Consider the following 26108-nt stretch of genomic DNA (forward strand, 5'->3'; position numbering starts at 1 on the left):
AGAGCCCCCTTGTGCCTGCCTTCAGGCAGAGCAGATGAAACAGGGATTACTGGAGAAGTCCTTTGCTGCAGAGGAGCCAGAGCAGCAGGAGACCCAACAGCTCAGGGCCAGCATGGGAGAAGTAAGAGATACCTGCTACCAGGCTCTCTTACTTGGTGCTTCCTGCCAAACTAGGGCAGGGGAGAGAGACTGCCAAAACAATTTCTGCTGTTAACTTGGGCTAAGAGGCATAAGAATGAAGAGCAACCTCGAACAGACCAGGGAAGCATGCATACAGATGGGCTCCACCAGACTGAGTGCTCAAGATAGCATGTGAGACACAGGGTTTACAGAGACAGCACAAGCTACGCTGCCCCAGTCCCACACAAAGGAATTGCCAGGGCCTGGCTAGAGTTTTGTGGGATTTTTATTAATTTTTTTTATTATTTTTGTGGGATATTTTTTATACAGGCTAGCATTGTACTCTTTGCTAAAGCTGCTGATTCTGCCACATAAACTAGAACAGAAATTTCTCAGAAATTAAGTCAGTTCCCCTCCTTGTTAATTCACGGTCTGCCTCTCAACTGAATAGCGGTCTGGATTTGTGTTTGCAGAAAACATTCCCTGTACAAAGTCTGACGTGCAGCTACACTGTTCTGACTGAGGACTAAAGAAGCTGAGAGTCCATTGAACATTGGATTTTTCCCTGTACAATGTGGCCTGATTTGGAGTTTGGTCCACAGAGGACAGTGAGTTAACCATAGAGATCATCGTCATTGTCTTCACTGTACACATTGCCCCCGCTGCCACCTCCTGTGCCTTGACTCGGACTGGCGCCGCTCTGGTTACCCGATGGGAACCTGCATGCAGTGGTGCAGAAGGGGAGAGAAGAGATGCTGTTCAAATGCCTCCTCACAGCTCAGCATGATCCCCTCCCTCCACACCAACACCCTGGTGCCAAGTAGGACACACAGGAGAAATGGGATGAAGCCTTACAGCAGGTAATGCAAAAGGCTTATACAACTGCTGGATGTCACTTGTGTTAAAGGAAAAAAGGGTTGATGGAATTCAGGAGCACTAACAGAGCAGCTACAACTGACCTGCAGCACAGCCTACACCCGCCACATGCTCAGCTGGCTGCTATACACACTGGGGAGAATGGGAAAATGTGGTGGAAGAGGGAATTTGTTACCCAGAATCCAGCAGAAAGCTGCCTCGGTGATCTGTTCTGGGGCTGGCTGAGCCACGCTGCCCTCCCCCCACTCCCCCACAGTTACCTGAAGCTGCCAAAGCCACGGCTCTGCTGTAGAGTCTGTGCAAACATCTCGTATTTCCTGATGTCATTGTCACTGACAGAGCGTCGAGCAAAGCGCATGGCCTCCTCAAAGTGATCCCTGCGTATCTCGGGAACTGGGTCGTCCTCCTCCACTTCCTGCAGCAGGACAGAGGGCCCAGGTGAGCTGTGTGCCCAAGCTCCACGGCCTGACAGCTGCCCATGGCCTCCCTCTAGGCCAGGATGCTCCAATGCCTGCCAAAGTAGGGGCTGGAGAGGGACACTGTGGCAGACTGTGAGTTACAGCTGCAGCAGGGGCCTTCTGAGCAATGCTGACAATGAGGCACCCCAGGAGGGCCTCGGCCTCCCACAAGATGAGAACAAAGTGCTCCAGCTCCACGCTCTGTGCTGAGAGCCCACTCATCCCCATCCAAGGATTATGGAGAGGAACGCATCCCGCCTCACCCACGGGCAGAGGCGGGCTGCCCATCTCACAAGCGGGGAAAGCTCAGAGTGCCCCACTCACCATAGCGGAAGGGTTGGTCTGCCTCTCACGTTCTCGCCTGATCTCACTCTCGATGGACTCACGGATGGCCAGTTTGCAGGCACGCTGGCAAATTTCTGTCAGGTCAGCCCCCGAAAAGCCATTGGTCATCTTAGCTAGGAAATCCAGGTCGACATCCTAGTGAAAAAACAAACAAACAAACCAACCAACCAACCAAGAGAGGCCTGTCCTTTACACCTTACACCCTCAGGTGACAAAGATGTGTCTTTAGATCCCATGGTATCAAGGTGCTGCCTTAACTTTGGCCAATTTTGAAAAGATGAGCTGTTAAGGTTCTTGTTTTTGGGAAAAGTTAACCACATACAAAGGCAGGCCACACTCCCCACACACCCAGCAAGACCCTGCAAAGCAGCTGTAAATCATAGAATGGTTTGGGTTGGAAGGGACCTTAAAGATCATCTGGTTCCAACCCCCCTGCCACAGGCAGGGATCAGGTTGCTCAAAGCCCCATCCAACCTGGCCTTGAACACTTCCAGTGAGGAGGCATCCACAACTTCTCTGTTCCAGTGTCTCACCACCCTCATCATAAAGAATTTCTTCCTAATAGCTAATCTAAATCTACCCTCTTTCAGTTTAAAACCGTTATCCCTTGTCCTATCACTACACTCCCTGATAAAGAGTCCCTCCCCATCTTTCCTGTAGTCCCCCCTTAAGTACTGGAAGGCTGCAATAAGGTCTCCCTGGAGCCTTCTATTCTCCAGGCTGAACAACCCCAACTCTCTCAGCCTGTCCTCATAGGAGAGGTGCTCCAGCCCCCTGATCATCTTCATGGCCCTCCTCTGGACCCGCTCCAACAGGTCCATGTCTGTCTTATGCTGGAGGCCCCAGAGCTAAACACAGTACTCCAGGTGGGGCCTCACGAGAGCGGAATAGAGGGGGAGAATGCCTCTGCACTGTTCACCCTCAAGAAGAGGCAGGTTGACTTGTAGATTTAGGATATGTTTTGCTCAGGTCTCAGCATTAGGAGTCAAATGAAACACTGTCAGACTGGAAATGGAGATGGGGCACAGGCAGACCAAGACAACCAACCTCCTCCTCCCTCTCAACTGAGGGAGCAGTACTGCAACCTCCTTTGAAGCTTTCCTTCCCAACAGCACCTAAAAAGGTAAGCTTGGCATAAAATAGCTTGAGCTCTCACTTGACATCTGCTTTTCTCTGATTAACTATCAATCAATCAGTTGCATTATTGCCTGCTCCCCAGGCAAGGGGCATAGCTCTTGCCTATGATAGAGTTCAGCAACAATTAACTGCAGTAGTTCCTCTTCAGTTTCCATTTCCCACCCCTGTTTTCTACATTTACTTTTCTTTCAGAGTATAAGAATCTTTTCCATCTTGCCATAACAGGCTTTCCTGGTCTCACGCAGTGGGCAGAACTCCACTATGTGATAAAGACCTGCTATGCTTACACACCAACACCTAGCTTCGTTGATACCTAGTCTCAAGCCTCCCCCTACCTCTTCATTTCAATCCTTCAGGGACTGAAGGTTTCCCAGCTCTGTACTGCATGGAGCAGTCACCAGCCCTCTGCTCTATCCCCAGCTTGTGAGGAGCACATGCAGCACATAGCAAACCCAAGTCAGACACAGTCAGGGTGCAGATCCTACCTTGGCAACTGGTGATTTCCTCAAGTTGGCCTTAAGAATAGCAACCCGGGACTTCTCATCAGGCAGGGGGATGTAGATGAGTTGATCCAGGCGGCCGGGGCGCAAGATGGCTGGGTCGATGATGTCTGGCCTGTTGGTGGCACCGATGATGAAGACGTTTTTCTTGGTGGACATGCCATCCATCTCTGTCAGGATCTGGTTGATGACACGGTCTGCAGCACCACCACCATCACCGATATTCCCACCTCGAGCCTTTGCAATGGAGTCCAGCTCATCAAAGAAGAGCACGCAAGGGGCTGCTTGGCGGGCCTTCAAAAAGCAAATGGGAACAATTACTCCATGTTAATACCACCAGGCGAGGAGCACGCCAATTTCGCACTAAGCCTACCCTACAATTAAAGCAGCTCAGAGGAGTACCAGAGCACTGCTGCTGCAAGGAGAGCTTGGAGGAGCTGCTCCGGAACAGTCTCCTGCCACACAAACCCTCAATTAAATTCTCCTGAACAACAAGCTGAATTTCCCCAAAGCTAGGAGCACTGTGAACCAAGCAGAAGGGTGGTAACTCCAGTGCCTAGAGGAAAAGCTGGAGCCAATTTGCCAGGACCAGAACTCTCCCTGCAAGATCTGGGGATGTCAATTGGTTTTTTAGGCACTCAAGTATCAGTAGGCAAGATATATCAAATGGAAGGGAGAAATCCAATCACTGTCTTCAGCTACCTAATGGGTAGTTATAGGGAAAAGGGAGCCAGATCCTTCTTTGAGGTATGCAGTGAAAGGATGAAAGACCACAGGCACAAATGGCTGCAAAGAAAATTCCAGTTAGAAATAAGGAAAAAAATATTTCTTCACAATGAGAGAGCTCAAACACTAGCACAATGCCCAGAGAGGTCAGGTATTCTCCATCCTTAGCACATGTTCAGAACACGAGGCCCTGAGCAACCTGGTTGAATTTCTAAGTTATCTCCCTACTCTGGACAAACAGCTGGCCTCTGAGGTTCCCTCTCAACCTAAATTTTTCTCTCTCACTCTCCTTCCAACTTTGCTCTTTCAGCACCTTCCCTGACCACAGGAGTGAGGATTCCCAAGATAATCCATGCAGATACCTCCTGTCCCAGGAGGTCACGCTATCTACAGGGGAACTAGGTAGTAGGAGTGAGCTCCTTTCTAAGCCATATATATTGCAGGACAAGAATAGAATAGAATAGAATAGAATAGAATAGAATAGAATAGAATAGAATAGAATAGAATAGAATAGAATAGAATATTTCAGTTGGAAGGGACCTACAATGATCATCTAGTCCAACTGCAGAAGAAAAATCCGTAGCATGTTTTGAAAATCTGTAGAAGGTGATGGCTAATGAGGTATCAAAGTAAATTTTGCAGAGAATATCTATGCCATCCTAATGCTAGCCTCACTGCTAAGACACTGGGGCATTTATCATCCTGTAACAACAGATACAAATTGCAGCAGGAGAAAACCATTTAAATAACTATGTTGCCAAAGAGAATTAATTCCCTAACATCAGGAAAGCAGCCTCTGCTCTCAGTGCAAGTGGGGAAAACACAAAACACACAAACAAGAACCAGGCCAGTAAGACAAGTGCAGTGAAGACAATGTTTTGGGGGTATCTCAGCACAAACATAGCACAAGGAGTAGAAGATACACTTACCTTGTCAAAGATCTCACGCACGTTAGCTTCAGACTCACCAAACCACATGGTGAGCAATTCTGGCCCCTTAATGGAAATGAAGTTTGCCTGGCATTCATTGGCAATGGCTTTGGCCAACAGTGTCTTACCACAACCGGGTGGCCCATAGAACAGAACCCCTTTCGATGGGGTCATGCCAAATTTGAGGAACTTGTCTGGGTGCTCCACAGGATACTGAAGGAGAACAAAACAAACAAAAACCTCTCGTGATGACCCAGAACAGGTCTGTACCTTAGAATCACAGAACGGTTTGGGTTGGAAGGGACCTTCAAAGATCATCTAATCCAACCTCCCTGCCATGGACAGGGACATCTTTCACTAGATCAGTTTTTGTTCTGCTCCTACCAGAAACACTACCTGAAACTTCTGGTGGGTTAAACACAAGATTCTGCCTGCTTGGCGCCACTGGAGTTTTTAAATGGGTGCTGGTTTGAAAAGCACCACAGCTAAATTGTAAAGCTGCCTTAAACAGTCTATTTCTACCTATGAACTAAGTACCAGTTCAGGTAGTTTTCCAGCACACTTAACCCCAGCTTCACTCTGCCCTGCAGAAGCAAAAGGGAACAGCTCATTATCTAACCTATTTGCTCTGCCCTCCAGAGACAGGCAAGGTGTCCGATGTGAGCATTTATCCTCCACAACAAGGTCATAGGTGATGATTTTAACGCCAGAAAATTAGACTGAAAAGTAGATTCTTTTATTCAGACAAGCTGTTTCTACAGTGCCAACTGAAAGCAGGGACATATCAAACCCAAACCACCCCAACGCAGGCAGGCACCAGAAGTTTCCAGAGACCATTCATGACTTTGTTCCAGCCTCTCCTTTCATAGAAGGCTTCACAATTACTTCTCACCTATCCCTATGCTAATGCTTCAGAGGCTCTCTGTATGAGAATCTTCATCCACTTTCTGTCATATAAAGCCACCACGTAACAGGATTCTCAGCAGTGATCCCACTGCTGGTCTCCACTTAAGAGAAGCAGAACTGCTGCTGTTTCTGTATGTAGCAAAACATTCACCCAAGATGTCACTGTAGACTCAGCTAAGGAAAGCCTGATGCTGCTTCCCAGCATCTTCCTCTCCCTAAGTTCACTAAGATGGAACAGCATGGTATTTTCAGTCCATTGCAAGAAAATACCATAAAAACTCTGCATTTACCCTGTTCACAGCCCAAACAGGAATGTGAAGAGGTTCTGGATTTTATTATTATTTTTCAAGCTGACTAGGCAAAAATCTGTTGGAAACCTTTACCTGTACAAGCTCCTGGAGTTCTCTCTTTACATCTTCTAGACCACCAATATCTTCCCAGGTAACTTGTGGCACCTCCACCACAGTCTCCCGAAGAGCAGAAGGATTGCTCTGGCTCAGAGCCCACTATCGTTAGAAGAAACAGCATTATATGAATTCTAACATGTTATGTTCACATGCTTCAGATAAGCAATTAGACATTGCACCCAAAAGAAAGAGGGACACTCCTGCATTACCCTGAAGTCATCCATGGTCACAGCCAGTGAGTTCATCACTTCAGCATCAATGGTTTCATCTTCTAGGTCTATGAGATCCATCTTCTTTCTGATAGCCTGAAGAGCAGCTTCTGAGCAAAGAGCAGCCAAGTCAGCACCAACATGGCCATGGGTCTCGTTTGCCACCTGAAAGCAGAGCACTGACTATGACTCACAGGGATATAAGCAAGCACTCTGCAAGGGCAATGCATGCTCTGGTCACTCACTCAGAGGTGCAACAAAACTCTGCAGGACAAGAACATCAGTGCTCTGCTGCAAATTCAAGATGAGTGCTATCACATATTTAACAGATAAAGACACTGCTGTTCCACCTCCTACTTGAGATCAAAGCTGCAACTGGAATTCAGATGGTGTGCAGAAAGATAACTCTGAGGACTGCAGTTCTTCATTCAGGACAGAGATTACAGTAACCATCCAGTATCACCACAACGTTCACCCAGCTCTGTGAGCACTGTTTCAGGCTTGCTTTATTTTTAAAGAGAATACCACAGCAAACAAACCCAGGAGGACAGTGGCAAGGCACTTCCAGACTGGACTGATACACGTTTGTTTCATTTAGTCATGCCATTCTTCACTAGCGAGTGAAGATTTTTGGTCACTGGTAAACTAGTTAGAAGGAAGCCCAGAGATCACACATTCGCCCAGTTTCATGCTGTCCTAAACGAGCAACTACATTTACACAATCAAGCCATAACAACTCTTCCACTACAAAACAGAGCATCAGGAACGTATGCCTGCAGAGACAAGCTTTCCTAATAGCATGCTACTCACCTGTTCCAGATCCACATCATCAGCCAGTTTCATATTTTTTGTGTGGATCTGCAGGATCTCCAGGCGCCCAGTGGCATCTGGGATACCAATATCTACCTCTCTGTCAAAACGACCTGGGGAGTACAAAACATACGTTGAGCTGCTGATTCTGTGAACTAAAGGAGCTGCAGTTGCCACCTTCCTCTGACAGAGGAACATGATGATGAGCCACAAACACATACAATTTCAGAAAATGCCAGAGCTTTGGGTTTCTCTGCAGCATCTATCAGCACAGTAGTAGAGTCAGATCAGAGAAGGAGGAAAGGCTTTAGCCATTTAGGGAAATTGAGACTACTGTATTAACTAGAGTTCAAGATTATATAAACACAGAGGATTTCTGTTTTTTTTTTTCCAAGCCTCATTTATAGGAAAATATGCTTCCCCTAACCGACACACCATAAGACATTTTTGCTTATTCCTACCTTTATGTCCTCAGCACAGGAGTCCACAAATACCGAAAGATTTAATTTTTCAGAACTTTCATAGCAGTACCCAAGTGGTGAAAAACATGAACTGCCCCAATATCTGGAGAGGCAGGAAACCTACGTATTACTGCAATATTAACTAAGGTATGTATACTATCATTTTCCTCTAGCCATAGCTGTGCATTCAAATGCCTCACCACACATTTAAGAGGCCGTTTTTTCCTGCAAACTTGACTGGTTTGCTATTATAGACTTTACCAACTGGTCATACAACAGACATTCATTCACACTGCAAAGTTTTGAAAACCTGAATCTCAGAAACTATCAGACTTCTCATCAATAAAAGTAAGAGAAATTGGACAATTCAGAGCCTTCTGCAACCTGAGGCATGAACAACCCCTTAAGTGTTTAGTCCTGAAATAGCCTCACCTAACTGATGAAGTGAAAAAGCGTGCTACCCTTTAAGTATTTCATTATTTCTACAAGTTCTAACCTAATAAAGCACAGAAAGTGATACCAAAGGCTGGAAGCCTAGAAATGAATTTCAAACAAGTAGCTGGAGACAAGTTAATAGTTTATGTAACACACAGATGTCCAATATTAATTTCTGCTCAATCTTTCCAAGGCCCCTGAAGCATAGCCCATAACAAAGTATCTGATACACACACACACACACAAAAAAAAAAAAAAAAAAAAGATAGCAATCATGGTTACCAAATCGCCTGAGTGCTGGGTCAATGCTATTAGGTCTGTTGGTAGCTGCCATAACGATCACATGTGCTCTCTGTTTCAGTCCATCCATAAGAGTCAACAGCTGAGACACTATGCGACGTTCCACCTCTCCATGTGTCTATGGAGAGAGAAAGTAATGATTAGACCAAAAGCTCTACAACACAGCACAGGAGCTAGTACTGCACCAGAGCAGACAGATACAACAGATGCGAGCTGTTAAGAAACATCGTGAACTATACTGGATTCTTCTGATATCCAACTTCTGACATCCAACTGAATTCAAGCATTAAGTTAAATGCTGCTTTACCCTGTAGTCAAATGCAGATATTCACACCAGCTGCTACCAAAAAAAGATGTACTCCTTTACCTTCTACAGGCTTTCTTTACCTTCTCTCTCTTAGGAGCAATGGCATCCAGTTCATCAATGAAGATGATGGCAGGAGCATTCTTCTCTGCTTCTTCAAAGGCTTTCCTCAGGTTGCTCTCAGACTCACCAGCCAGCTTGCTCATGATCTCAGGACCTGAAAAAATAATGGCACTGTGGCACCCAGAAGAGAGGCAGCTAGCCCCAAGGCATGCAGCTGAATTCTTTTAGTACAATGTTCACATGGGAGTATCTATATTTCAAGCCAAAGCAAATACCACCAACCAAGTTCATTAAATTTGCAGCTGAACAGGCAAGAACAGCATGCAGAATTACTTTCTATCATTATTCTGGTGTTTTCAGTTTACTCTAACAGAATGCAGCATTAGTCAATGAGCTACCTTTAGCTGCCTCTTTCCTTACCCTATTTCACATTTGGTGAGCTTCTCTGTAATGTGCCACCACACACAGTTAATGCCAGTCCTAGCTTGCAAGAGAAGCAATCAAATTATATGGTGATGAATTATCAGGGTAGGGAAGGAAAAAGCTGTAAGATATTGAAGCTGTCTTTAGCTTGCATTACACAGGTATACATTTACCTCTGTAAGATCCTATAAATGAGTTCCAAAAAACAAAACAAAACAAAAACACCAACACCCCAAAATCCCCAAAATCTATCTCCTCTCAAAGAATAAATAAATAAATGTGTAAGCACATCAATCCCAGAAGGAAGGACAGCATTCCCCTGAGATCTCCTACAATTGCTGAACGCTAGCGCAGGCTCACAAATTTATTCTGTTTTTACAGATTTTTCCATCATGCTGATGGGAGTGGTAATGAAGAGAAAAGTATGCTTCTAAGAGATCCAAGAAAAAGAAACCTGACCCTCAGGAGTGCAAAGCTGCTAGCTGACTGAAGTGCACCAGCTGCAGAGCCACTGGTGCAGGCAGGTACTAAGAGTGTTTCATTACAAGTAACTCATCAATTCATACCAGCTCTGTCTACAACACTGCCTGCAGCTCCAGGCTTGGGACTAGCAGACAGAGAATGCATCACTAATTCTGACAATGTTATTTTTATTACGCAATAGAAGTACAAGTGTCTAAAGAAACGTCTGGCTTATTAGCATGCAGTGACACCTTCCACACACTTAGGAAGTATATGACAAGGGTGACATATGGTTAAAAACAGTCAATTTACAGCTGATATCTTGAGATACAAAGCTAGTCACTTCCCTACCGCTGCTCACTGCTATGCTGTGCTATACGCTCACTCCTTTGCTTTCACCTTCATGGGTCTAAGTGATTGAAATCAGAAAAGAAAAGCAGCACTCCTTAAGTACAAATGTTCAGTTATTCCAGCACTGACTGTAAAATGGGACAGAAGAACAGTGAGGAAAATCTGGTCCATAAACCAGTATCCATCTCAACTGCTACAGGTAAAGAGTGATCAATAGGAGGTTCTGTCACTTGTAGCTAAGTTCCAAGGTACTCATTATAACTTCAGGACAGTTCCTCTCAGTTAATGTTATGTGAAACAGAACAGGTCTTGTGCTTTACTTGGGGGGGGGGGGGGGGGGGGAAGATCTACAGCAGACCAGCTTCTTTTCTGAATGGAACATGCTGGCAGCAACAGAAACAAGTGTCCCATATACATAGAATAATCTCACCACTCCCAGCTCTACCCTCACCAACATAAATTAACACTCAGCCAGATAGACTCCAAGTCCCTGCATTGCAAAGCTGTCTTTCCAACCATCCTGCTACAAAACAATGAAGCTTAAGGGAAGTGCCACTACAGACGCTTCCACACAAATGGCCTCTAAGCGTCCCCAGAGGCACACTTCAAAGAGGTAAGGAGGGATGTCAGGGAGACAACATGGCTCTATAAGCCCTATTAATACCATTCATTATCATGAGATGGACGAATGAGCACACAGCAGATCTGGGGCCAAAGCAGCCACAAAACTTACCATTGATCAGAAAGAAGAAAGCCCCTGTTTCATTGGCCACCGCTCGGGCAATCAGTGTTTTACCAGTGCCAGGAGGACCGTACAGCAGGATCCCACGTGGAGGCTGAGGACAAAGGCAAGGGACTTAGGTGGTGAGCTAGTATCCGAATGCCTAAGTAGCTTCACAGTGAAGCTGTAAGCATTTGATAAAGCCAGTCCGAAGTTGTGATGCAAACTCATGCAACAGCTGCCATTCCAGCATTGCTATCAACACCCTTACTACTTTGCATGACACACAAACAAAAACCTTGCTAGTAACTGACAGTGCTGATTCAAAGCATCCTCCTGCTTTGCAAGTTGCCAATACTTTAATCTGTGTCCAAAACATGTAAGGAAATACTTTCTTAACACCAGCATTAAAAAAAAAACCCACAAATTACTTATTCCCCTCCCAATACCTCATAAACCTCTGACATCAAGAGTCATCCGCAAGGGCAAGCCCACTCATCCACCTGGTGCACTCGGAGACTTACCTTCACTCCTATGGCCTTGAAGAGCGCAGGATGTCGGAGAGGAAGTTCCACCATCTCCTTGATTTGAGCCAGCTGCTTCCGGCAGCCACCAATGTCATCATAACCCACTTCATTCAGTGACTCTTCTTCATCCTACCCAAAAGGAAATACATTAAACATTTGAGTGAAAACAATAGTTCAACAATCCCTCCCGGTCTACAGAACCCAGGAATCCAGGTTTTTGCTCGTTGCCATTTTCTGCTGTCTTAAGGCTCTCACTTTCAAGTCTTCCTGGTGTCTTCTACAATTGTTAGCTCTCTCTTCCCAGACATGCAAAGGGAAATGCCTGCACATACCTAGACATCACTGAAGCCCACCCTCTTGAATGACAGCCTCTGCTGCCAGGACCCCTACAGACTCTAGCGCAAAACAAGTTGCGTGACCCTCTGATGTGGCTAACAAAGATAACAATAAACAATGAAGCCCAGTATAAAATATACTTATTCCTTAAACTGTAAGTGATATTTCTAACTACTTGACATACCCTAGCTACCATACAGTTCTCCAATATAGTGTTTTCTTTTGGGATTGACTCAAATTAACAGAGAATGTTAAGATCCAGATGTGCAGATAAGACCAACCGTAACCAACTCTTTCAGTATAGCTCTACAGCATCCATTCATTTGGCTGTCCAAATCTCTACTGGCCTTAGTTATCTGTAACATTAGGCCACACTAAAATAATAACATAACACAGCCTGGAATCTCAGAGGGGCTCAGTCCAAGCCCTACAAACAGGAACTTCAAGCACTGAAGGTCTCCAGGTCTGGAGATTTCTGCCCTCTCCGGGCCTTGCTCCAGGGTTTGGGGAAACCTTTTTCCTAATATCTATTGGGAATTTTCCTTGATCCAGCTTGTGCCATTGCCTCTAGTCCTGTCCCTGGGTGCAGCTCTCAGAAGAACCTGGTTATCCACCCCTTCCCATCAGGCAGTTGCCAGCAAGCCTGCCTCTTTGCCTTCCCTTCTCCATGCTACATCAACCCACTCTCCCAGCTGCTCCTCATTCATTCTGACCTCCAGCTCCTCATCATTTTGGTGGCCTTGGCTGAACTTGCTCCTACCTGTCTCTGCTGTGTCCTGAAGAGCCCAAACTGGACTCATCCAGTGCCCAGACAGAGTCTCACAAGTGTCAAATAGAGGTGAATTTTTCAGAAGGCAGCTAACTACAAACCAGCACTCACCCTGATTTGCAGATAGTAAAAAGGCACTTACTTTATGAAGTATACAACCACCTTAGCTCATTTCTCTGAGATTTCCTACTCTGTAACAGTAAGGTGGCCAAGACCTGACAGGCAATCCACTCAGGCTGCCTCAAGCTTGGGACGCTCAAGGCTAGATACCTTAAGGGACTGGGGAACAAAAAAATAATAATAAAAAAAAAAAAAAAAAAATCAACCATTTGGAGATTTCAAATTTCTCACTGAAAAAGCACTAATTGCTTTCTTTTCATGTGGCATGAAATTTAGCAACATTGTAAGCCCTCCCTGCTATGGATCAAGGGAACTTTGGACTTAGATGCATCTTTTAAGTCCAGCATGAGATATCTGGAAGCAGATGCAAAAACAGCTGCTGCCAAAGTATGGCACCTCATCAGCAAACCTAAGCATTGGTGCTATCTCAGCATCTGAGGAAGGATACTGGAAGCACATTTTTCTGACTACCTTCAGCAGCAGCTCATCTCCTGAAACCAGAGGTTTTAATCATTACATTCAATACACAAAATGTCAAAACAGGAACTGCAAACACTGCTTGCTCTCAAGGACTGTCACCAAAACAGATTTTGGACAGAGGGGATTCAGTAGAACCGCATGGCAGGATTCTGCTCACCTCTCGTTTGATGGGCTCTCCTTCACAATGGATCACTGTGTCCGGAGCCACTATGCAGTAAGGACTTGGATCTGTCTCCACCACTTTGAACTCCACTGCACGCATCCCTCCACGCACCAAGAAGATGTCACCTGTAAAACCCCACATTTCAGTAGCCTGCTGCAACAGATGTCTGCAAAATGTCAACCCTTGTACTACCAGCAGCCCCAGAGGACAAGGAAGTGGGTTACATAGGCATACACTGTTGGCATTTTTAACACTGCTCTGCATTTTAAACTCAAGAAGTGCATGTACTGTGACTACCCAAGCACCATTTAGATCTGTAGCAGTTGAAGTTCTCCAATTTCATCTAGAAACAAACAGCAAACAAAACCAGCAAACAACAGAAAAGAATACTCTGCCTAAATACAAAACACAAAGAATCACATTTCTTTTCCATTCAGTTTCAATTTAACATTTCTAAAACAGGCAAAAAGCCCTAACTTAATAAAAATTCATTTTGAAGTTGTTATAACTAGTTGTTACTAGTTATAACTGGTTGTCTCCAGAAGGAGAATAATATATAATACTGCACTATGACTCCTGGCTAAACTGGGCTACAGAAGCTGGATAACTTCAACTTGTGTTTATACTGTATTAGGACCTATTTGTTCCAGCAGAAGTGCTACTAGCACAACTCTAAAAGTATATTTGTGTTTTATGCACTCTCCCAGTTATTAATTAAATTACTTGGAAAAAGTGAATTTAGTCAGGGTGCCAGCTAGTATATCCAACCGATTAATATGCGGGCAACTCCCCAATCCCATCAAGTGGTAGCAACTCAGGAGAAAATCTCATTAAACTGAGTTCTACCTGAGCCTTTTCTGATGCTCTCCCATCCCATATAGCAAAAAACCACAGGAGAACTATCAAGCTGCTCTGCCAACCAGCAAGAGATATCACCCTTTCTTCTGAAGATTAGGAAAAAATTAAATCAGCACCAGCAAAATCTCACTCTACAGATGTCAGTCTAATGCTTCGTGGAGATCCGTGCAAGCTTCTAGAAATTCTCTTTATTCAGTCTCAGGACTAGCTCACACTTGCTGCCATCAGGACTTCAATAACAGGTGCTATTACCTTTCCTGATGGGTCTGTATGCTTCCAGGAAGTACGGCTTGAGATAGACCTCAAACAGATTCCCTGTTATCCCTTCTACCGTGTCATCAATTGGCAGCACATGGATACGTTTGCCATATTTCACATCTGGGCAAGGCTGGATGCTGCAACAGAAGAAAACTCCAGTTAGCCATATCATCCTGGACTTACACCCAAGTCCGGAAAAGGCAGTGATGTCCCTTCCCAGGCCAGTACAAATGCCAGAAAGGACCCTCCAAAGCCCTGGTGAGACTTCCCACCTGCATAAGAATGCTGACAAGGCAAAAATCATGCCCATCAGAGAGCTAGTCTTCACAACACATGCTTTCCTTCACTCCTCTCAGCCCTATCCAAAACTGCTGGGGAGTTTCATACTTTCTTCCTACCCCCTGCTCTTCTGTAGCCCCCCTTACCATCCCCAATGCACATTCACAAGTTACTAATGCAGCCTAAAGACCTGCGAGAGTCACGAGCTAACTTTTGTTTCAACAAGGAGCTACTGCTGAACCAACTGTAAGGGAAAGAGAGCTGGGGGAAACTCTTTGTTTCTTTCTCTCTCTCATAACTTACTACAGAGAATAGAGCTCCTGTTGCTGATAACCCTGATTCTGAGCAAAGGCTCTCACAGTACCAACCAGGGGTAGCCAGGTGTCTGTCAATCCTCCTTTGTGGAGACTGACATTTAGGTTAAAGTCTGAAGGCCCCTTCCCCCTTTTTAAATAAACATTTCAGCTATTATTTTACAGTGTAGGCCAACAGCCTACTGTAGCGACAGCTCAGAGTATCAAGCTGTGGCAGAGAGGCAGAAAGCTCAAATTGGCTTTGCCAGCTAAGAAAAGCCTATGTGGAACTGCAGCTGAGCATGCAACTTTTCATACGCTGCTCTGTTAGAGACTCTTAATAGATTCTTTTACCACGTGCTTTACAGAGAGGATATAGCAGAAGGGTAAAGGAAAAGACAGACTGTGCCAGAAGGAAAACAGTTGACAGACTACAAGCAGGAAGTGATTAGTGCATGAATCTGGATTTTGGCAGAAACCAGGCCACAGAAAGTAACACAATAAGTACTTAAAGATCAGCAAGAGGAACTTTGAGAGCAAGAGGTGTGAAAATTCTCTGACCCTTGCAACAAAGCTAAGACAATCAGTAACACATCTGGAAGGCTGAGAACCACTACAGACACAGTCCCAGCAGAGAAGGGGAGAGCACAGGCTGAACTGTCACACTAGAAATTACTCCAACAGTAACCTCACATCAGGTTAAAGTAAGGATTCACCTTTATTTTAAACCCACAGACTGGCTCAAAGCACTGTTCTGTTCCAACTACAGTCGTGTTTAAAACTTGCGTTTTCTAGTGGTAGAGAGATGGGTGGAACAGACTCATTCCTCTCCTCTACAAAGTTCGTATGAAACACATTTTGCATTTAAAGATTATTCCAGATATCACTCCAGGAAGTCTAGTGTCAGAAACCAGGCTCCAATTTTCCCAGAACATGCACGATATTCCAGATTAGGAAGATACTCAGAAGGAAGAGCTGTCAACCCTCACATATTTAAGCCTGCAAATTAGCATTTTTATGTTTAAGAAATGCTCACACGTTTTTCCCCCCACTCCCATCATAGAATGGAACCTGCCTCCTGTAAGCCAAGATGTATACATGTATACATTCAATGCTTTCCCACTGCCTTCTGCAAGTGGTGTACAAAATTCCTGCAACACTGTTAAAGCATTCCTAATTTTAAAATTATGTTATAACAAAAATCGGAACATAAACAACCTTTGAGGATTTTTAATTTTGCTATCTGGCTGCTTCATGGTTTTTTTCACTCATTTCTAGCAAGTTTTAACTTCTGTTTGTCATAGGGCAGCTCAGTGCTTGAGCTAGCCATACTATGAGATCAATTACAATGTTGCTTACTGCTTTCCACAGTTAACTTTGTAGACATTAAAAATTTAGACAGGAAAGACTCGTGAATTCATCTGACTGTAAATTTGGGAAGAAGACTATGACAACAGTGGGGTAATTGAACTACTTAATGACAGGACCTGGGCTTGTGAAGGTCCTGAAGAGACTTCAAGAATCTTTAGCATCATTTTTTAGTATTAATCTGAATATGCATACAGCCAGAAATACATGCAAAAGCAAACGGAGATCCCTGATGTAGGGGACACACTTGAAAACATTTCTGTGATCTCCTCTGGAAGATGTAAGAATACTTCCTGCAGACTCTGTCTCTGCTACAGACTGAATCAATTCAGAGCCAGTGCACAAGTTATTTAGGCGACCCAGGGATATGCAACAGTTCGCAAACTAGTCCTCACCTGATCACGTCACCCAGGCGCACTCTCAGGTTGTTGCGAACAACCCTATTCATGCGAATCTTCTCATCTGAGCAGGTATCATCTGACAGAACAATGCAGACCGCTTCTCTCCTCTTCTTTCCTTTTAGCAGAACAGTGTCTCCTCTGAACAGTTGCAATTCATCCATTTTTGCCTGTAAACAATAACAGCATTAGAACAAGCTTTTGACAAAACAAGAATTCAAGTGTTTGAAGGAGAGTTACTTGACTTAGGAGAATTACATCTTGGAAGCAATATACTAGATCTACAAAGACTCCCACTACACCGGTCAAGAGCTAATCCTGAAGCCAGACTAAGGGCACAAGCTCAACTGAATCCTAGAAGCTGAGAATCAAAATATATTTTATCATGGAAGAGCATTAGAAAACAAGACAACCCACCTCCCTCACTTGTAACTGCTGCAGCTTCTGACACAAATACTTAGATTCATGTTGCAAAGTTACATTTCAAGTTAATAGACAGCAACAGCTTGCATATTACCAGATTAAATGCTTTGCTTTTATAGATGACGCACCTGGGACAGTGACACAACACTGTTGTCTTCATTGATGGCTTCATCAACAATTAACCGATTGGGCCTGTTCTTCTGCTTCAGAATAGCAGTCGATAAGTCATCCACTTTAGAACTGGCAAAGAAAACAGAAGTTAATGAGTCCAAGCGATATTGCTCCCCCTTTTCCAGCCACCCCCCTGTTTTGGTCTCCATTTTCTACAGGTTTCTTTGTTGCCTTGTCTTTTAGAAACCATACTTGTTTATAAGACAAAGGAGAATATTATTCCTAGGCACCAGTTTCAGGAGTTCAAAGCAGAATGTATTCTGTCACTAAATATAACTACTTTACTAGCCTCAAATGGAAATAGCTATGAAGCTATCTATGAAAAGAAGTGATCAGTGAGATGTTGCTGACTGTAAGATGTTTTGCCTAAAAGAATTAGTCAGACTCATCTGAAATCATATGTAACCACTGCCACCGAAACAAAAGTTCAAGTCTATTTGGTGTCAAATCCCAGATAAATAGGGGAATTAAAGGACAATGCTGCAGCTCCCCTGACAGGAAGAGTTGCAAGAGTTTAGCCTGTCAAGGCCTATTAGTTAAATCTAGCAAACCAGTAGAAATATTCAAGTGCTCATGAAAAATGGGTTGGTTTGTTTGGGTTTTTTTTAGGATATAAGCACCTTTCCATAATACCTTCACAGGAGTCACGGCAGCTCTAGCCCACTACACCACAAGAAATATGACAGATAATTCATTTGCCTTGACAAAATGGAGCACATAAAACAGCAAGGAAACAGAAGAAAGGCAGATGAAATTATTTCCTTCAATATCTAATACAGCAAATAATTCACTTCACGAAAGAAATATGAACTTGAACCAACTGATTCCCGAGGAGCTCTTGGAAGCTGTACATTAGCCAGCCACAACAGTAGCAGACCATTGTAACTCCCCTTGGTGGGCATCTGACTACTCTCTCAAAGTAGTCCAGATGTGACAGTGACTAAGGTCGGAATAGAAAACTGTGCACAGTTTGGTTTGATTCTCACCAAAAAGAAAAAATAAAGTCTTCCTTTGTCCTAAGCAAGTGGCAAGCACCAGCAAAGAGTAGGAAGCTTTGTAGACAACTGTGTTGGCCATACACTTTGGCTCCATTTCACTGTTTTAAGGACAAAATAACCAGAAGAAATCAAACCTTGAGGGGAAGTGGCAGAGCAAGCAGCTATACAGCACAAAAACAGACCATGGCAGCAGTGCATCACTTGGCATACTCACTGCATTTTTAAAAGTACATCAGAGAGAGGTGACATACCCGAGGTCCCCCCACCCCTCAAGATAGAGGTTTTTCCAAGACAGACTATGTGGTATTGGCTCCTTTCTCTGACATGTAAAAGGGGGAACACCACCAAGCAAGCCTATGAGGGCAGCCAGATTGTTTCCAAAAGGTTTTAAAGCTTTGCATAAGCCCTGGTAGCATAGGAAACATGTTGGAAATGAGAGGCAACATTATTTTAAGTGAACAAAAGGAGGAGTTGCAAAACATGTCTTTCCTGGACTGCTAGCACTGGGAAAGTCGCCTTTTTCCTCTCTTCATTAAAGAATGCAAGAGGTAAGAAATCGACATCCATCCCTTTCAATGATCTTCTCCCACAGTATCCTCCTGGACAAAATGTCCAGCATACAGCTGGATAAACACATAATGCAATGGGCGTGCAATTGGCTGACAGGTTGGGCTCAAAGGGTTATAGTAAATGGGGTTACATCAGGCTGGCAACCAGTCACTAGCAGGATTCTGCACGGATCCATCTTGGGGCCAGTGCTCTTCAATACCTTCATAAACGACTTGGATGCAGGACTGGATGGTTTGTTATCAAAGTTTGCTGATGACACAAAATTGGGAGGAGCCGTTGACACTCTTGAGGGCAGAGAGGCCCTGCAGAGAGATCTGGACAAATCAGAGAGCTGGGCAATCACCAACCGTATGAAGTTTAACAAGGGCAAGTGCCGGATTTTGCACCTGGGACAGGGCAACCCTGGATGTACATACAGACTGGGGAACGAGAGGCTGGAGAGCAGCCCCGCGGAGAGGGATCTGGGGGTTCTGGTCGACGGCAAGTTGAACATGAGCCAACAGTGTGCCCTGGCAGCCAGGAGGGCCAACCGTGTCCTGGGGTGCATCAAGCACTGTATGGCCAGCCGGTCGAGGGAGGGGATTGTCCCGCTCTACTCTGCACTGGTGCGGCCTCACCTTGAGCTCTGTGTGCAGTTTTGGGCCCCACAGTACAAAAAGGGTACAAAGCTACTAGAGAGTGTCCAGAGGAGAGCCACGAAGATGGTGAAGGGTTTAGAGGGGAAGCCGGATGAGGAGCAGCTGAAGTCACTTGGTCTGTTCAGCCTGGAGAAGAGGGGACTGAGGGGAGACCTCGTTGCGGTCTACAGCTTCCTCACAAGGGAAGGAGGAGGGGCAGGCGCTGATCTCTTCTCCCTGACGACCAATGATAGGACCCAAGGGAACGGCAGGAAGATCTGCTGGGGGAGGTTTAGGCTGGACATTAGGAAAAGGTTCTTCACCCAGAGGGTGGTGGAGCACTGGAACAGCCTCCCCCGGGAGGCAGTCACGGTGCCAAGCCTGACAACATTCAAGAAGCATTTGGACAATGCCCTCAGACATATGGTGTGAATTTTGGGGTTGTCCTATGCAGGGACAGGAGTTGGACTCGATGATCCTTGTGGGTCCCTTCCAACTCAGGACATTCTATGATTCTATGATCAGGTGAGATGTTACAGATCCATTCTCTAAACCCAAAAAGACACAAGAAAGGCTGCTGGATACATCCAGGAAGGGGCTCATGAATTCCATCTTCAGACTAAAATGTGGTCTTGGTAGAGTCCTAAAAGGTCTGGGATTTCCAGGAAAACTGAGAGCACAATAAGAAAACTGAAATCAATACATCATCAGGCCAGACAGGATCATGTGGTTAAAACAGTGAATAAAAACAACCACCTACTTGTAAGGACCTTGCCTCAGCATTAGTTCCTGGACACTGGAAATTAATTTAGCAAGTAGATTTTAAAACTTGAGCTAAGGGACACCAGAAAGAAACAATTTTAGCCTGTTCAAAGTGTGAATTTAAATCATACCCCTCTGCACATGAGATGTGGATCCAAAGGCCTTTTGATAAGAAACCACTGCCAGACTTTGACTACATAAACTGTCACTGAAACTGAGTGGCTGTCCCTCAGGATGCAGAGACTGCTGTGCAGCCTAAAAAATAGTCTGGGATATGAGATAAAAATAAATGGAAGAGGAACTGGGCAGCAAGTGGAAGCTTTTGAACCAAACCTTTCAATAAAACAAAAGCTGTATCAATCTGGAAAAAAAGTTCAGATACCTTCCGACACGCAGCAGTGCTGAACAGCACAGCAGGAGGTCCACTTAGTTCTGCTAAATGTGAGAAAAAAAAGTTTTAGTACTAAAGAACTGAATCTGCACTTTCCTAAGTAAGAAACGAGAGCTGGATCAATGTTGTCAGTACATTACTGCACTTAAAGCAATTTAAAAGCTTGGAGGCATTAAAAATGGAATAAAGATCTCCAAGAAACAGCATGCAGACATCTAAACGCATGGGGTCAGCTTTAGTTATCTGACCTGACAGTTCTGCAGACAAAGAAACAAAAGTGTTAAGAAATTACATGACAGCTACACAGGAGAGTGATGTTATTTCTCCTACAGACAGGGGTAAGGACTTTGACAGACAAGCACTACCCATCTTCCAGTAGCAATTCAGAATATTATTATCACCATTTGCCCTCATTGCATCTCTCCTGGGGGTTCCTCATGCTGTAACTGAGATGACGGATGCACTTCAACCACGATCAGACAATCCCCGACATCTATGCATCAGGGAAGGAGAGCCTGAACTGAAAATACTAAGCAGGAAAGCCTAAGGCATGGGTTGGGGTTCTCTCCTGCCAACTTTCCTACGTGTGCTGGCAAAATTCAGCAAAGGGCAGGACAGACAGCTAACCTAGGTAATTTTTAAAGCTCCTCAATGAGTTTCCCATCAGAGAGAGCCTGGTGCAAATCCTCTAGATCATCTCCCCTACTCACCCCTTTTGTCAGCTTCCTCACACACTTTCCCTCTCGCTCCTTTCTTTCACTAACTCAACAAAGAGATAAACTGAACACAAAATGTAGCTTTAGAGCTGTTTTGGAATTAAAAGGAAATTCAAAGCCTGCATCAAGCCTGCCCCTAGACAGAGGCCAGAAGCAGGACATAAAGGCACAGCTAATGGCCAAACTTGCATATAAAGTGCAAGACATCAATAAAATTGAAGCAAATATGTACTAGCCCTAATGACCAACAATAATGGGTACCCAGTTTCCATCCTTAGCCCCCTTTTCTCTCTCAGTAAAGCAGTCCAGTAGCCCCATTTGACACAGGGAAGAGGTGGGGGGGGAACACGGACAACTTTTTATAACTTACTTCACTTGATCCTTTTTCTCTGTGTCAGAGCTCCCCTTGTTCAGCATGTGATAACGCCCAGAGGCTATGCATTGTGGTGGACAGTATGAAGAGTGAGAGCAGAAAGTAATTACTGATTACTGATTCTTCTGAAAATGACTACTAATCTCCAAAGCTCCACATAAAGTAGGGAACTAAGGTGTTCCTGCAAGTCTGTGATAAATATACAACGAAAAGTCACTGACTCAAAGCGATTCCAGCTTCAGTAATGAAAGTGAACACAGTCATGCCTTCTGTATGCTGGTGTGCCTTTTTATCAATGCCCTCATGAACTTGCTTCCAAGATAAAACCTGTCAGCAGTTTCTTACCACCTTGAACCTGAACATCCATGTTACAGACTGAACTACTTTTCCCAGGTAAGTATAAAAAAAAAAAAAAAAAAAAAAAAAAATCCATAAAACATTTTATCCATTGAAGCAAATGAGTGAAATATCTGATGAATTGTTTATTTTCTGTAAGAGGCTATAAATATGAATGTTTTTAAGAGTAAATTATTTAAATCTCTATTTTGATATCAGTATTCAACCCACAAATTTTCTTCTAACTGCTACTCAAAAGGATTGGAGTCCTAGACAATTTGCACAATGTGCGGTATTGCCAGTTCTGAGAAAGACATCTGTACGTTCTCCATACTACTATAGGAGTCCCAGTGTATGGTAGCAGTTGTGAAACCGCATTTTTGTAGTGAATTTGTAGTGAATCATGAAAATTTTGTATTTTTTTGTAGTGAATTATGAAAATACATTGAATTGCAAGTCTGCAAAAACGTGCGTATTTTTAATATACACAAATATTGCCAGACAGATCATCCCAGATTGACTATCATTGCCAGACAGATCAAGGCAAGAAAACACCTGAGGCTTAGTTTTGAGGGTATGTGGGGGATGAAAGGGATGGGAAGGATTGGTTTAGTATTGTGATGCACCATCAGTGAGCGTGACGGTAGGAGGCTGCTGATCGCATGGTGTCAGGGAGGCAGGAGCTGGGCACAGGGAAGCTGATATCCAGCCACTTACTGGAACAGCACATGACAACCAAGCAGGGAGTTCATACCCATGCTCAAGATGCCAAGTTCTCAAATACTGTTTCAGACAGGTATGCACACGAAAAACAAGAATCTCTATTAGCTCTTGCAATGCTACTTTCTGTGCTAAAGCTCAGTTCAGCAAGATGGCTGCCAACAGCATTGACCCAAAAATTGCAACTAAAAAGTAACTGTTTCCCAGTTGCAGAGTAACTTTTGTTGATTCCTATGTGGAGAGAACAACTTTGCAAAAGTAGAAATTTCTTTTTAAAGATGCCGTTCACCTCACTCAGACTCAAAATATGCCTTTGAGACCATCACTTCCATCACAAGCTCTACCACGGACACTAAATTCTTGGTACACCTTGCTGGAACTGATTTAGTAGGACCAAGTAGGTCTAAATTGCAGGAGTTGCAAAAGAAAAGAAGAAGATAAACCATGGACACTAAAGGGACTGAAAGTACCTCTGGCAAGGCCATCACTTAAAGTATTCTTGGATTTGGGAAATTATCTTTAGGTTCTATTTTTACTCCTCTCAAGGGGCAATGAAGTGGCTTGCACACGTGGGCTGGGAGCTGAGAGACCAGTATTACTCAACTCATTTTTGAGGAGCACAAAAGATGACCCTCAGCCTTGAACCAAAACCAGAGTGAGGCAAGACACCAGAGATGAAAATATAGCCGATTGCCTCAGCTGCTACAGAGGCCAGCCCGGCACAACATATCTGCCCCTTCTACTCCCAAGTTACTTCTAGTCCCGACCCGAGGGCCGCTGCGGGCCTGCGGGAGGAGGCCGGAACATGCCTCTCCCCGCTCGCTGCCCCGCCAGCCGCTCCACTGCTTTCCCCGGCGCTCCAGGGCCTGGAAGACAAAGCCCTCCCTGGCTGAGGCCTAGCCCAGGCGGGACGGCCCCGGGCGGGGGCACGGCCAGAGCCCAGCGGGAGGCCCAGCCTGGCCAGGCCTCGCCTCGCCTCGCCCCTCCATGACTCGACACTTCCCGGGGAGGCCCAGCTGGGAGGAGGCTGGGGAGAGGGGCGGCGGCGCGCGGGGCCCCCCTGCGGGCACGCGCCTGGCCGGGCGCGCGCGAGGAGCGGCCCATCCCCTTCCCAGCCCCGCCCCCACCTCCTCAGAGCCTGCATGACACAGCGGGATCGGGGGCCGGATCGGGCCCGCCGCCGGGCCCGGCCCGGGCAGTGCCGCGCGGAGGCGAAGTAAGGAGAGGTAGGCCGAGCCGGGCCCAGCACCGCCGCGGCCAGAGCTAGGCCACGGCCCGCCGCGGGCGGCTCACACTTACTCTGATCCTGAGGCCATGGCGCTAAGGGGGGGGAAAGGGGCGAGGGGAAGCGGCCGGCGGCGGCTCCTCAAGACGGGCGGCGACGGCGGGTCTCGGACAAGCTAGCGGCAGGTCGGGACGCTTCACGCTGACTGAACCTCAGAGCCGACTCATCGGAAGGAAAAGCTCCGCCCCGTGCTGCCTCGCCTGCCTAGCAACAGCGCGCGCTGACCAATCGAAAACTCTACCCGGTCAGCGCCTCAGCCAATCGGGAAGGCGGAAACGAGGGGACGAAGAAAAAAAAGAACGAGCGCTCTCCCTCCTCCGCCCCGCCCTCTCCTTTCCCTTCCCAATCGTCACGAGCCAAGCGCAACACCCGTCAGCCAATCGCAGCACCGCCCCTGCCGTCGCTGTTCTACAGGGCAACACGGGTCGGGCAGCCAATGGCAAAAATCCACCAATGGGAAAATCCAGGCGGAAAGTCCCACCACGACGGCCATCCAGGCTAGCCTCGCCTCGCGATTGGCTAGCGCCCGAGGAAAGGGAAACGCGCGGGGAAAGTTGCAGCCAATCAGGAGGGTGAGGGAGGCGGGTGCTAGGGGAGCAGTCGGGAGTGCGCTGAGCGCACCTGGGCTTAGCCGACGGGGTCGCACGCGTGGGCGCGGGCAGCGGGGTGGGTTTGGTCCTGTTGGGGGTGGTCCCGGGACGGCCTCGGCGAGGCTTTAGGGGGACGCGCTCCAGAGGCTTCATTTCCCCCCGGGTGAAAAGGTGTGTGTAGGGGTCTGATTTTTCCTCTCTGCCCAAAGGTACCCGCGGGGCTCCTTTCCCCGTTTTTTTTTTTTTTTTTTGCAGGTTTTCTTTTCCCTGATTATGTTTTTTGGCGGGGCTGGACTGCCCCGCCAGGTCCCACTGCCACTCATCCCAGCGCAGACCCTGCCCCATCAGGGGTTTGAAGCTCTAGCTCCCCTTGAACCACCCAAAACAGCCCTCCCGCAGCTCTTTCACCATCACTGGCCACCCCTCCATGACCCGCTGCCCTCCAAGTACCACTTCCCTGTCCGTTTGGGCACTCACATCCCCACCTGGGTGGTGTTTCCTTAGAGCCAGAAACATTGCTGGAGCCAAGTGGCATTGCACCCACAGCCCTGGCCCTGCTCACATCAGGGGGGAATCAGATGTGTCCAATGCCTGTTCTCAACCATCCAGTGCTGGCAGGCACTCCCTTGTTTTCTCCTAGTGTTATCCCAAAAGCAGGGTCATTAGCCTGGTGTGCAGATGCCAAGTAACACACAGAGCCAAGGTATTTTATTCCCTTCATATTTGCACAAAGATGGGTGCTAGGTGGCAGTTCCACAAATCTAGCACACCTTTGTACAAAACTACAGCATATTTATCCTGCTACATGATTAGTATAAACCTGCCCAAATTTACACTTATTGGTTAGTGATTAACATTTCATCCACTATTGGTTTACTGTATTTAAATTAGCCTTGTTTGCTATGTAATTTAGCATGCATGCTCCTTTCAGGTGTGTGTGGGGGGGGGTGGGCCGTGTAAGTCTTTTTGGTCTTGAATTGAGTCAGTGGTTGCGATCTCCCCTCGCCGCATTTACCTTTCACCCAGTTTCTGCAGTTTTATCAGACTTCATGCTTCTCTGGCCCACCGTCCAGTCTTTGGCGACAAAATGTTCCCTTTTATCAGCTTGTTAGCTCTTCTTCAAGGTTAGAGCTGTTAGTTTTCCACTGTTCGTTAATTAAACAAATATTTTTTTATCTTTTAGCTCCTTCCTAGATTCCTTTCTCAGAGCACAGGTGGTTTGTAGTTTTGCTCAGTGGAAAATTCCACTTTCTGCAGGATAGCACTAGGTGCTTATGAATAATTTAATTACTTGGTGCTCTGTTCCAAGGAGCCAACTAGTACTTAATCCCTGCCTCCTCTCTTCTGCCCTCCTTTTTTTAAAG

General features: G+C 45.8%; 1 protein-coding gene across 3 annotated transcripts; it reads right to left on the bottom strand.

Annotated features, from left to right (window-relative positions):
- Positions 1-408: 408 nt before the first annotated feature.
- On the bottom strand, positions 409-24296 carry LOC309601549 (transitional endoplasmic reticulum ATPase-like). 3 transcript variants are annotated; one of them, XM_082334610.1, is made up of 17 exons: positions 24169-24296; positions 17344-17455; positions 16790-16962; positions 14449-14591; positions 13333-13463; positions 11468-11599; positions 10956-11058; positions 9007-9140; positions 8602-8737; positions 7424-7536; positions 6614-6778; positions 6381-6503; positions 5092-5304; positions 3422-3730; positions 1779-1934; positions 1257-1411; positions 409-839 (listed from the first exon to the last, which is right to left on the bottom strand). In XM_082334610.1, the coding sequence occupies exons 1-17, from the start codon at positions 24183-24185 to the stop codon at positions 734-736; spliced, it is 2421 nt and encodes an 806-aa protein (XP_082190736.1). In that variant the 5' UTR covers positions 24186-24296; the 3' UTR covers positions 409-733. The 3 variants fall into 3 exon arrangements, with proteins under 3 accessions (XP_082190736.1, XP_082190738.1, XP_082190737.1); XM_082334612.1 differs by lacking the exon at positions 24169-24296 and adding an exon at positions 20716-20736; XM_082334611.1 differs by lacking the exons at positions 14449-14591; positions 17344-17455; positions 24169-24296 and having other exon boundaries at positions 16790-16916.
- Positions 24297-26108: the final 1812 nt, after the last annotated feature.

This window comes from Platalea leucorodia, assembly GCF_965183815.1.
Source record: "Platalea leucorodia genome assembly, chromosome: W".
NCBI classification, from domain to species: domain Eukaryota; kingdom Metazoa; phylum Chordata; class Aves; order Pelecaniformes; family Threskiornithidae; genus Platalea; species Platalea leucorodia.

What these genes read in the sequence shown, in the direction of transcription:
- LOC309601549 (XM_082334610.1), bottom strand. An exon ending in GTGTTGTGTCACTGTCCCAG is followed by an intron (nt 16,963 to 17,343) that starts GTGCGTCATCTA and finishes TATTGTTTACAG; the next exon opens with GCAAAAATGGATGAATTGCA. An exon ending in TGACCATGGATGACTTCAGG is followed by an intron (nt 6,504 to 6,613) that starts GTAATGCAGGAG and finishes TTCTAACGATAG; the next exon opens with TGGGCTCTGAGCCAGAGCAA.